The sequence below is a fragment of the Gopherus evgoodei genome, chromosome 7 (assembly GCF_007399415.2).
Source record: "Gopherus evgoodei ecotype Sinaloan lineage chromosome 7, rGopEvg1_v1.p, whole genome shotgun sequence".
NCBI classification, from domain to species: domain Eukaryota; kingdom Metazoa; phylum Chordata; order Testudines; family Testudinidae; genus Gopherus; species Gopherus evgoodei.
Window position 1 is genome coordinate 129933582 of NC_044328.1, and position 13091 is coordinate 129946672.

At 46.4% G+C, this 13091-nt stretch overlaps 1 protein-coding gene across 3 annotated transcripts in view; it reads right to left on the reverse strand.

Annotated features, from left to right (window-relative positions):
• Positions 1 to 12080, reverse strand: part of QRICH1 (glutamine rich 1) — a 28835-nt gene extending 16755 nt beyond the window's left edge. The window contains exons 1-3 of one of the 3 annotated variants that reach the window (XM_030568208.1): positions 11991 to 12080; positions 10448 to 10508; positions 6200 to 6529 (exon numbers count right to left, since the gene is read on the reverse strand). In XM_030568208.1, the coding sequence (XP_030424068.1) occupies positions 6200 to 6508 (309 nt within the window). In that variant the 5' untranslated portion in view covers positions 6509 to 6529; positions 10448 to 10508; positions 11991 to 12080. Of the gene's footprint in view, positions 1 to 6199; positions 6530 to 10447; positions 10509 to 11283; positions 11552 to 11990 lie in introns of those variants that run through there. The other 2 variants (XM_030568209.1, XM_030568210.1) reach the window with 2 other exon arrangements.
• Between the last annotated feature and the right edge of the window lie 1011 nt (positions 12081 to 13091).

A 13091-nucleotide genomic window follows, 5' to 3' on the forward strand; every position in this document is an offset into this window, starting at 1 on the left:
GGACCGACAGGAATCTAAGATTCAATTCTTCTGATTTTAACAGCTAGAAATACTCTTCCAGGCCTGTCATTGGCCACGTTGGATACTCGGATTACATAGTAGGAAAATCTTTTTAACTACAAAGACAGTTACATACAGTAACAGGTTACCAAGGAAGGTTGCTGAATCCCCCTTGTTGGAGATTTTTAATAACGGGTTAGACAAACGAGTGTCCAGAATGGTCTAGCTTTACTTGCCCCCTCTTGCTGAGGCAGATGGACTCGATGACCTCAAGGTCCCTTTCAACCCTACACTTATGAACCTATGTCACCCCCCATCCTCCAATCCCTCTACTGGCTCCGCACTGCACCAAACTGAAACTTCTCCTCATCTTCAAGGCCTTTACAACTCTGTCCCTCCACACTTGTCTGCTCCTGTTACCAGACTGCACCCACCCCATTGCTCTACCAATTCTACTAGCCTTGAACGGCCATTTCTCTGCTTGTTCCATAAACATCCACATGATTCTTTCCCAGCATAAGGGACTGCATGGAACTCCTCACATGAGTTCATCTACTAGGCCACCACTCTCTCCTCCCCTAAATCCCACTTCTAGGATGTTTAGAAGAAATCAGGGAACCAATGACGGCCATGGAACACATTAGTCAGGGGCATCAAATTTATTTTAAAGGTTTGACAATCTGAAGCCATCTGGAACCAAGAGCTAAGCTATGTAACTGCATGCTATGATTTTCCTTACCCTTCCCTCTTATTTGCCTCACCTATCGGGTACAAAATTATGCTGTGAGCTCTTTGGGGCCTGGACTTCCATTTGCAAAACAGGGATCTAGAACTGACTGGGCACTTTGTTTCTCACTTGTATGTTGCGTGTATGGCAGCAGTACCCAAACAGTGATCCTTACCTAGAACGCCCAGTCCCTGAAAAGCTCAGATTTCCAAAAGGGCTTATTACAATGTTTCAAGGATTCGTTTGCAGTAACTTAAAAGTTGCCAAGGAAAACTGAGGTAGGTAAGGAGACATCATTGACAGAACCATTGTAAGTCACCTGTTGAAAAGAGTTGATTCTACTCACAGGAAGTACAATGAACTGTAATCGTTCCTACTGCAGGGCTAGAGCAGTGTGCAACACACCGTAATGCGGATGTGAATCTGATCTAATTTCCTACAAGGTAACAAGAATCATTTGGCCTCTTGCCAATAACACAACTTAAAGCTGCATCAATGAATGATCTGACCAGGCAGTTAACTGAAATAGATGAAGTCACACATGGGCTAATGTTTCACAGTTAGTAATTTCTTTTCCTTTATTCACCAATATTCATCTCATCTACAAAAATCAGTCTTTACTGTCCTGTATTTAAAGGAGGCAGAGATCAAAATTTGGGTGGGATTTTCAGAAGCACCTAAGTGTCTTAGAAGCACTTTCAATGGGACTCATGCTTCTAAGTCATTCAGATGCTCTTTAGGCTGGGATTTTCACCATACACAATGAGAGATACCTGGACAAAAAAAACCCAAATCACCCAGCACTATTTTTGCAGCTACTTAAAATACACTAACTGTACTCAGGCCCTCAGTTTAGGGTGGCCCAGATATCAATGATGCAGAGATACAAATAGGAAGTAAACAAAAAAGCAATGTTATTTTCACAGCTTCACACAAAACAAGAATGTGAACGAAAAGCTGATTGAGAAATTGGAAAATTCTTGTCCTGAGGCTGCCACACAATGAAGGGGTGTACGTAGAGGGCAGCAATTAAAGTGACACTAGAAACAACTCCCAAAACGCAGGATAGATATCAATGCACAATGAGGGGGCCTGATCAGGGTGACAGGGTCCCTTACATTTAAAAAGTTATTTTGCTTTGTGCTTCATATTCTCAGGATATCCACTGCTTTCCTTATATTCACTTTTTCAGATTAGAAAGTCTGTTCCACTGCCTTAATGTACACAAAGCTCTGCACCTCTCAGAATCATAGAATACCAGGGGTGGAAGAGACCTCAAGAGGTATCTAGTCCAACCTCCTGCTCAAAGCAGGACCAATCCCCAGCTAAATCATCCCAGCCAGGGCTTTGTCACGCCTGACCTTAAAAACCTCTAAGGAAGGAGATTCCACCACCTCCCTAGGGAACCCATTCCAGTGCTTCACCACCCTCCTAGTGAAAAAGTTTTTCCTAATATCCAATCTAAAGCTCCCCCACTGCAACTTGAGACCGTTACTCCTTGTTCTGTCATCTGGTACCACTGACAACAGTCTAGATCCATCCTCTCATTCTTGTCTTCTGCAGACTAAATAATCCCAGTTCGCTCAGTCTCTCCTCAGAAGTCATGTGCTCCAGCCCCCTAGTCATTTTTGTTGCCCTCTGCTGGACTCTTTCCAATTTTTCCACATCCTTCTTGTAGTGTGGGGCCCAAAACTGGACACAGTGCTCCAGATGAGGCCCCACCAATACTAAAGAGAGGGGAAATATCATGTCCCTTGATCTGCTGGCAATGCCCCTACTTATACAGCCCACAATGCCGTTAGTCCCCAGGAGAAGGCACTACTTTTGTTTCTTATTTCATTGGACGGGAGTCGGCTCTCTATTACATACTAAGAAGGCAATCTCCAACAATAGGAAAGTGCAGCTAGAAAGGTGACAAGACTGGTTATTTCCAAGCAAAAACCATCTCCATCCTAAACAGCCAGGGCAGCACCACCACCATTTTCCTATTTTAACCCTTGTTTTAGAGCCTGATCATATACCTACTGAATCGAGGGGGCGGAAGGGGAAAGGAGTTTCATTGGCAAGGCCTGAGATAGGATTTACTCTTGGGGAGTAGCAGGTTAACTACTAATATATAGCACGTCTTGTAAACCTGTTCCTGTGTTTGTGTACCCATTAGTCCAGATATCCAGAGATGTAGAACCTAGGTAAGAGGCTGACCCAGGAAGAAGGTAGGATGACACAGGTAAAGAAGTGAGCTGCTAATTCTTTACAACTTCTCCAGAACCAAAGGAAACCGTCAACATCCTTAACTGTCACCAAAGTGACTTAATCGGAATGGAGATACTGAGTGAGGACCCAAGTAATGGGATACTGAAGCTATTCCTACTTTGCTTTCCTATTACCCCCCACTCCCTCCAATAATAAATCTTCAATATTTTATCCTTCCCCAGCCTTACATTGTAGCAACCCACTCCCTGCTAGTGTAACCAACACCACTCCTTAAGTGATCCAGTAGGGCTTGCTAGAGAGCAATGCATGGCCCATACTTCAAAGCATTCTCAAACCTCTCTACATCTCAGGGCATTCTGTGCCAAAACATTAACAAATTCTGTGCACAATATTTTAAAATTCTGAAAATTCTGTGTGTCAAATAAACGTAGCGGCTCTAGCATAGCATTAGGAAGCACAGGGCACTGGCTGCACAGAGGTGGGAGATCACTGAGATCTTGGAAGGGGGGGGGTCTAGGTATGGTGGGCTGAGTGGGGGCATCCAGATGCAGCTGGTTGGGCCTCAGTAGGGTGGGGATCAGGGTGGCTCGCTGGGGTGGTCCAGGTGCAGGGGCGGTCCAGGTGCAGGGGCAATGGGGAAGTGTCCTGGGCAGATGGAGGAGCAGATCCCTATACAGTGATCCCTCCCCTCTGCAGCTGAGGAGCTATAGGTGCAGGAAGCATTGGGGGCACGGGGGAGTTGGCAGAATTTCCTACAGACGGGAGAAATGTGAGGGTGGGTGGGCGGGTTCCAAGATGTCAGCGTACGACTTCCTGGGTAAAGCTGCCAAAGGAATCCCCAGAGCTATGCTGTTTGGCCCGCTGTGTTCTGAAAGGCCCTTGTGTCACCCAGAGCAGAAGGAAGTGGTTAAGACAACATCTGAGGAGGAGAAACAAAGGAGCCAAGAGTGACTCCACATAGTATGAGTAGGCTGAGCACTGATGGTTTCAAATGTTGACATTCCCTCCACAGGAGCCTTCGAAGAGTGTTGATTACTGGTGCTTTGGCCAGGGTGAACCAGTGGGCACCCTTCTGTATGTATCTGGGTCAGTTGGACCATTCATAAGACAATCCTACCTTTCTTGGGACCATCAAGATCTTGGAAAGCCATTTCCATGGTGCCTGGTTAGAGTCAACAACAGGATCCTTGCTGGAGCCCCTCCTTCCTTCCATACTGTATCAGTGGTTTCCAAAACACACAAGAGGGGTTTTCCTTGACCCCAGCTTCAGACCCTGGAAACATCTTGTAGGGAACCCTTGAAACGGTTTCAAGGGTTCCCTATAGGATATTGTTACAAGAGAATGGCTCCTTTTAGCATGTGATTTGCACTAAGGGAGGCACAGGGGCCATACCAGGGGATCCATTTTAGGAAAAGTCTCCTAAACTCACAGGCTATGAGTCGTTTGCAGGGACAGAGTCCACAGCATAGTTCTTGTGACCTAGGAACCTCTTGATGCCAACTGACCAAGGGGACGCATGGGGTTTTACAGGGATATTCTGGGTCACTTCTAGGCATAATAATTCACCAGAGAGTGACATGTAAGGTCTCTATTGAGAACCAGTAGTCATTGTGAAAAGCATATACAGGTAATATTCAAGAAGTTATGCTTCTGTGCTGAAAATTATGTTCTTAAGATTGCAAGTTAAGGCAAGTCAACAAACGGTGATACAGTTTCTCCTGTCAGATAGGAGGGAAGAGGAGACGCTCAACTCTCTCTGGCTGGTCAAATGCATATTGTCTGGCGACCTATTTATAGTCTGAGCCAAATACTAATCGATATTGTAAAAACAACTAGAAAGCAGCACACAGGAAAAGACACTAGTGGAGGGGGGCAGGGGCGAGATCCTGTTTACAAGTAAAGACAATGGATTGTTGGGGGTATACCTTTGGGTGCAAAAAGACACCCTTCATCCTTCCCTGAGAAGCGATGAACTGTCAGCATGTTCTATCTTATGAAAGGAGGGTCACAATCAGCCTGGCTGAAAAACACTGCAAAGACCAGGTAAGCTAATTCATTAGACAAGACAGTATCTCGTTAACTAAATCTAGGCTCTAGAAGGCATATAACGATTTTGTTGTACATGTAACCATGCGTGTCCAATACTTTGGCTTGCTACATCTTGAATCTCTATACAGTACTTCATTAAACAAACTTTCACTTGTTTTCACTATATACAGGTCTGAGTGCTTTGTGTTGAACAGAACAATGAAACTGGTAAGCTAGTGTCTACTGTTTCTTTGGGAGCAGCGGGTCTGTGAATTCAGGGAGTGACTGGTGCATCAGGGGTTTGTCACTCCAGAGGCATGCTTGGAAGGCTCAAGGGTTGGAGTGTGCCTACTGCTAACGTGTGAAGAGGGAGTAGAAGCTGAATAGGTTTGGAAGGGAGTGCTTGTTTACCCTGTGGCTTGTTGGGGAGCTGACCCCTGGCAGGCACAGAAAAGGCTTCCTCATGCTAAGGGCAGGGGCTAGCGAGGTGCCTCACAACACGAGATACCCCAGGAAAGTGGCAGAGTTCTCTCTCTCCTCAGGCTTTCAGAGAAGTCCTTGCAGATATCGCAACCTGGGTTTGAGTGGCCATCCCCAAGGCACAAAAAACACTTTTCAGGACCATAACAAACCAAAAATTGCAGGGAAAGGAGAATGCCTCTCACTTTTGTTAGATGGAATCTACCAGCTTGGGCAAGGCACAAGGTGACCCAAAGCCAGTAAAACTTCAAAACAGCCCAAGAACTACAACAATTAAACCAAAATTATCAGGTGTATCCTACACCTATCTCAACTATTCTACTAAAGGAACAGAAAAATGAGAGGTTGTTTCCATGACTATTCCAGCAAGCAAAGAGAAATTAATAGGCCACTAGAAGGGATGGGGTATTTATAGCCACTTCCTATGAAATGTAGGGTTTGAGGGAGTTACACGTACACCAAAACTGCCAACTATTTCTCAGAAAGTTTACATCACCTCATTGCTAGGTCTGGAACTCCTCCGAGAGCGGGGCTCTGCAGAAGTAATGCCATGAGATATTATCTATCAAACTTCTCATATGAAAAAGAAACAATTCTGATACATGGAAAGCTAGGTGTCCACAGACTAGTGTTCAAATTATTCCTACTTTTTAAAATCTGACCTGCATGTTGCACATCCCAAATGTAGATACCTGGACCTCTGACTTACAAGTTAATGCATACATTCAAAATAATTCAAAGATGTTTACCTGGACCTGTTGTGGCTGCTGAACCTGTATCTGTTGCTCTTGCTGAGTTTGCTGCTGGACACTGGTTGTAACAGGACAGGCAAGCTCAAGCAAAGATCCGGCCACCTCTGTGCTGTCCGTGTAAATGCAGTTTCCACCTTGCTGATATACCATGGTGGTGGTGGCTGTCTGCTGGAACTCCTGAAGAGCTTCAGGCCCCTTGGAAGCAAGAGAGTCGAGAAACTCCTTCATCCTGTGCTGAGGGATTGTTCGTGCTTTCACACGGATATATTCTTCAAAGGAAATGGTGTTCTCCAGAGAATTATTCATATTGCAAGGTCCTTAGGATTCCTTAACAAAGGAGAAAGTTAAAACTCGTTTCACAACTTTCATAGTCATATCGGATAAGGGTACACAAGAAGCCAGTGGATAACGTCTTACACACATTGGATTTCTGTGAGACAAACACAGGCAGCCGGAAGCCTTAAGAGACAAATGCTGTAGTTTTACATGCCATTTTATGCAGCTAAGCATTTCTTTAATTAATCCCTTGTTAAGAGTCACAACTGCACACTGCAACCCACCCTTCAGGCTTACTTGCCCTGTATAAAGAGCTCTCTCCAGAGTGTTGTCTCCTGCTGATGACTATACTAATGCACTCGGTCTCAGGCCAGACCAGTCCCGAATAGGCTAAATTAACCCTTATTGAATTGTATGTGTTCATTTACAACATGGAATACTATATATAGTATCAAGAACATTTGAGAAGCTATTGCCTAAAGGATTGGTTCATAGCTACAGATGTGACAGAACCAAGTATCACAACCCATTAGGCAACAAAACAACACTCTGTGGTAACTAATGGGAAGGAGGAGACAGGGAAGTATGAAGAGATAGCATCTCCACATTTACACCGGGATTATTCTCTCTCACTTTGCTGAGCAGAATTTTCAGACTTCTTTGAAAGGACAGGGGACAGAATGCTGGAGTCCAAAGATTCTATTAAATGGGACCGGTGCACCTGGAAAGAAGCAGTGAGGTCTTGAAAAAGTAGGCCTCACACTCCTATTAGCAAATATTAGGAGGAAAAAATCAATATGAAACAGGGTATAGTAGAAAGGAGATAGATGTACGGTGAAGAAAGGAAAAGAGAGCAAAAGAAACCAACAAGATCAGGGAGAAAGTAAGACCACAGAGAAAAAAAACCAAAATGAGGACTCACCCAAGACCAAGATTAACATCTGGGGTATTATCTCACAGGTACTGTTTGAATTGCTTACCTATCTTCTTTAAATACAAGAAGTATTCCTATTTCACTATCACCTTTTCTGTGAGTGTATTCTTGTTTCTATGGCAGTAATAACTCATGGTGAAGGGTAAACACATTTCGATGGTAACCTTACCACTACTGATGTGGTCATGAAATGGCGTGTGGAGATATGGGGTTGCAGCCACAATTACCAGGCTAGGGAACTTTCGGTGACTGGGTCTAATTATGTACACAGAAGAGGAGAAAGGGACATACTGCATATACACACCTTATGGTGACTGGGACCATATAAACAATAGACGAGAAGAAGGAAGCTGTACAACATTTCAGCACTGATTTGGTCACACAAGAGTGACTGCATTCATTCAACAAGGTGGCCCAAAGTGTTATTTCTAAAGCAGTGTGCAAGCAAAAGGGGGGTTAGTAATAGGCTGTCAACATTAAGTGCAGCAGAGTTCTTGCAATGGGAGCTGGATCAGACCCTAAATCATTTCTCATTGTTGGTCTGAATCCCACTCCAACCTGGTCAGGCAGCACCCCACCCATGACACTTCATGCAGGAGGGACTCGGATACAAGTCACTACTAGCACATGGGTCCGGCTTGCTGTCAAAGAGGTATGGCTCCCAAAGGCAGAGAACGTGTGTGAGGCAATTCTGGCATAACAGAACTTATGGGACCTTAAAAATAAGTGACAAGTTTCTGCAATGGGTTCCTGCGCAAAAATCTAAGCATTTATATTGAACACAACTATACTGTTGTGCTTACACAAATAAAAAGTACAAGCTTACATTGTTCATTCATTTAAGAGAAGGATGTTAATACAGAATAGCTGCATTTGCCACCGTCCTTTGGTCACAATGTCTTATAACACAGCATACAGAAGCTTCCATACAACTATCTGATAATAGGGGAGGGGGGAAATCTCTCTTTCACTGAAGTTACACTTTAACAAGCTTTCTAACCAGCTATACACGGAACACACAACTAATTAAGCTATTCGTGTCACTGCTGACTCAGTGACAAGTTTCCCCAGAAGCCACCAAGAACACACTCCAAACATCTTTAACAGTTTACCTTCTCTCAGGAAGAAAAAGTTTGACACTATCTACACCTGTGCTGAAACCAACAGAAACCCTGGCCTTGCTAATCAGTTTTCAGTGCTGCAGTAGACCACCAGGCCTTCATCAACAAATTCTGAAATGAATATTAAACCTCACTGAAAGAAAACAGAAACCCAGTATGATACTTTGACGTAGAGAATTGTTAAGTTTTCCGTGTGTGTGTGTGTGTTTAGTTGGAATTTAAGCCCACTGAAGTTTGCAGAGATTGGCCTGAGTACCTTGACTAAGATTTTCAGACATGAATAGTTATATTGGGTGCCCAATCTGAGATGCATTAAATGGGCCTGACTTTCAGAAGGCAGGTGCTCAGCAATTTTGAGAAAGACTCCTCTCAAATGTCTCAAGATTGGCACCCAAAAACTGACACCCCCCTCCCCAGTTACTTGTGAAAAATCTTGATCCTTGTGCTGGAAGCTGTTTTCACATATACAGCTGACTGCTCTGTGGCAGAGCTTAAAAACCAAAACAAAAAACCCACAACCCAGAAATCTATATTTAGTAGGTAGAGGCAGATAAAGAATAAGGAGGGACCCACCACCACTGAGGTCTAGGGGCGTGAGTACCAAGGTGCCATCCACTACTTCCAACAGCTGAGGGAGTAGAACAAGTGCTGGGATTCTTTCTTACTGTCCCTTTACTTGACTTAGGTGTTCAATCTCTCAATTAGCTTCTGACTAGTAGTCAGCTGAAATCAGAAGCCCACTCTTACTCCCCCTACAGTCTGCTGGAAGGAAGTTTCCTTTTCCTCTCCCTCCCAATCCCAGAGCCTCCTGACAGCTGTCCTACTAAGTTCTTACACTGCATTTATCACTGTGGTATCTAAGCAACTTCAGAGTATTATCTAATATACATATTATCCAGAGTGCATAGGGGCATTAGTCATGGACCAGGACTCCCTTATGTTAGGCACTGTACCAAGAGAACAGAGATGGTCCTTGCACCAAAGAGTAGGGGAGTCGCTGCTGTTCTACCTCTCCCAACGTTCTGCGAGATTGGGAAAGAGGCAGACTGGACTCCAGTGCTCCATTCCTATGCTCCCTTTTCATTTATATAGAGAATTTAAAAACAAGTCTCCCTTTTTCTAAGCAGCAGCTCAGCTAAACTGACCTAACCACACTCTTGTCAATATCAAGGCTACCTACAGAAATACAGAACTGCAGTAGTTAAACTGACCAGGCTCTTGTTCGTTTCACTCTTCTTCCCCTTGGCAAAAGTATGAGCAATAGCAGAGGTATTAGCACTGGCTGTAGATTCAGGAAGGTGACATGTATTGAAGCCTTATTTTTCCATTGTCATGAGCAGAAGTTTAAAAAAAACAAAGTACAAAAAGGACTAAGCCTCCCCCTTTGATCACCTAATATACCACCTCCCTCAGGCATATTTACTACTCAGCATTAACATATAGATTTTTATTTTTTTAAATAAAAACCTGTTCAGGTTTCTAAGCACACACTTAATATAATTCTCTTTATGCAACGTTAGTATTGCATTTAAAGGAAAAAAGATTTTATACTAGAACATACACAAATTTATAATGTCAGGCAGGCAAACACCTTTACCACTAGCTATTAAAATATCAGGGTGGATCAGCTTATACACTCAGTTTATCCATTACATACAGTCCATTTCAAAATGAAGTGAATACTCATCACTGCTAAAACTTGGCAGAATGCATTTTTACATTGTTCAGCAAAAGTTGCTGCTTGGATACATGGATATAATTCCTCTCTGTTCAGCTTAATTGCATTTTCCACTAAATAGGATCTGGAAAATAGTTCAAGTTCATGAGCATAAGTGGTTAGTTCATAGAACGTAGCGACTAAAGATACTGAAAATGTACACACAGATTTGCAGCAGGTGGACTATCTGGACTCACCAGTCACCATGTTGCAGGTATTTCTGCTGCACTTGTCCTGAGCTCTTAGACTTGTAACATTCTGGAGAAGACAGAACAAAGAAGCCCTTTCTATCCCCCGTTCTTTGGATTGTTTAGTTAAATTGTATTTTAAAAAGAGAGTTAAGAAAATGAAACAAACACAAAATGAATATAATCATAAAAATGCAAAACCCTTAATAGATAGTTCCTAACTGATTATTACAAGACATGCTCAATTCCTAACCAGTTTGTTTTACTTCCAGATCTTAAGAACATGTATTAAGACAAACAGATCTCCATGTACATCTTTTGCATGGTGCAGAATGTTCTCTGAGACAGAGAACTGTGCTGGAACTTACATAACACTTTTCAATGGACACGGGAGTTACTGAAACTTAGAACAAGGCAGCAGGGGGGGTGGGGGGGAAATATTGCCATAAGGTCCAGAGGCCTTTTCTTGCTCCGTTCTCCTCACAAGTGTTCAAGTTAGAATAGAGTAACTAGGCAGAGCTGGGGACCAGTAGTCCAATTAAGGCTCTCTGAGGAGATAACAAACACTAAAAAAAGAGTCAGTGTTAAATGGAGAGAAGACTAAACTCCATACACATCTGTTAAATGATGGGTTACACCTCAAGATTTTGTAAAACCCTCTTAATGGAGTTATGTAAAATATCTGCTGCTCTTGCTGCAGCTAATAAACAAAACCGTAAACAGACTTGACGGGTACTTTACTGAACCACTCATCCGCTATACAAAATATACTAAGGGTTTGTGCAATACAGCAAAACTTTCTTAGGAGCCCACTCAAGAGCCTGACACATCAGGTGCTTGCTTACTGGAGATGTTTTCCAATAAATGCGCAGCAAGATTGTGCTCAGTTAATTTGCAGAGGTCTGCCGGGACAGGAGACTGCTCAGTAAGGCCGATCTGCTGAACATAAGGAGCTAGGACTCTTGCTTTGTCTCCAAAGTCGCGATTTCTGGAGGCAGGAGCCTGGGCACTTTGACAGGCTCTGGCTAGGCAAGGCCTGGTCTGAAGAGCTCCTGCCCTTCTGCTCTCGAACCGTCTTAAGAGCAAGAGCTGCCCCCGCCGCGGCGTCAGCCAGAGCTACACACAACCGCCCACCGCCGGGCGCCGAACCCGGCCCCGGCGCCCCCCGCCCGCCCCCACGGGACGGGACAATCGCGCGCCCGCCGCACGGAGAAGAGCGCGCCCCCGCCGCCGGGAGCGAGCGGCCCCGTGCGCGTGCCCGGGAGCAACAGCGGCGCAGGAAGGGGCCGCCCCGCGGCTGGGGGAGGGGACACGGGGACGCGCCCCGCCTCTCACGGGAGGCCAACGGGCCTCGCGCGGGCACACGGTGCCTCGGTTCGCTGCGCGCTCCCGGCAGCGCCACACAACAAACGGGCCCGCGCCTCCCGTCGGGGCCGCGCCGCCCCCGGAACCCCCGCCGGACGGGAGGCCCCGCCAGGCCCAGCCCGCCCCCCACGGCCCGGAAAGCCTGCGCCGCCGCCGCTCGGCCTGGGCCGGCCCGGCCCCGCCTCACCCTGGCCCCGCCGCCGCCTCGCTCCGCCACCGCCTCGGCCCGACTCTTTTCCCCTCACAGCTCCCTGGGCGCCATCTTACATTCAACCCCCCGCAGCCAATCAGCGCTCAGCCCCGGCCTCGCGAGAGCGCGGCCGCCAAGCCCCGCGAGAGCTCCGCGCCCGGAGCCACCCCGCGCCTTAAAGGGGCCGTGCGCCGGGACTGGGCTCTTGGCAGCGGGTGCAGGAGGCGCTGCCTGCAGCTAGCGCCCGTGGGCGCCTTGGGCCGCCCCTGCCCCGCCCCGCCGAGGGGCAGATTCCAGAGCCCCCGTCGCCGCAGTGGGGCTGCGGGCCCCTTCCAGGCTTTGGGCCAGGCCCAGTGCACGGCGCTGCACAGCCCCTGCATCTGCTGGGGTCTGGCCCGGACTCATCCCAGCCCAACAGGGCTGTGACACAGCCCAGTCGTTAACCAGCCTGCCCTAGAGAAAGCACCGGCCCGCTGCTGGGGGGAAGGCCGGGCCCCGGAGACAAGGCCAATGGTGGGCAGGTGACTGCAAGCTCAGCCCGTCCCCCACCACTAGTTCCCGTGAACGCTTTTAACCCAGCGTTCACAGGGAGCTTTACAATGGGAGAACCCGAAAGTCTGGCTCGGCCAAGTGACAGCCAGGCAGGGGAAAAGAATGTCATTTCTCACCCACAACAGAAGGCTGCCTGTGGCTTAGTCTCTTGCTTAGGTACCTTTGAGATGCCTTACACATGGGTCTCAACACCTGGGATGCTCAGCAGTAACTAAATGTTTCGTTCTGCTTGCCAGCCCCGGGGGCAGCAGAATGGCCTAAATGACCTTTTGAGGCCCCTTCCAGCCCTGCATGTCTATGATTTAACACCTTCTCCCCACACCCTTCATGGCGGACAAGATAGAGATGTGAGAAATGCAGACTGAAAGTTGGCTTTTTCCCCATCTGTCAACTGACATCCTGTCCTTTTAAGATGAAGTCAAGCCTGTAGGACAATGATAGAAGAAGAATTAAAAACAAATAATACGCCTGCAACCACAGAGGCAGCCTCCTGTGATCTCACCCATCTGACAAGAGGAGCAGGGCCCAATGTGATGCAGTCCAGGA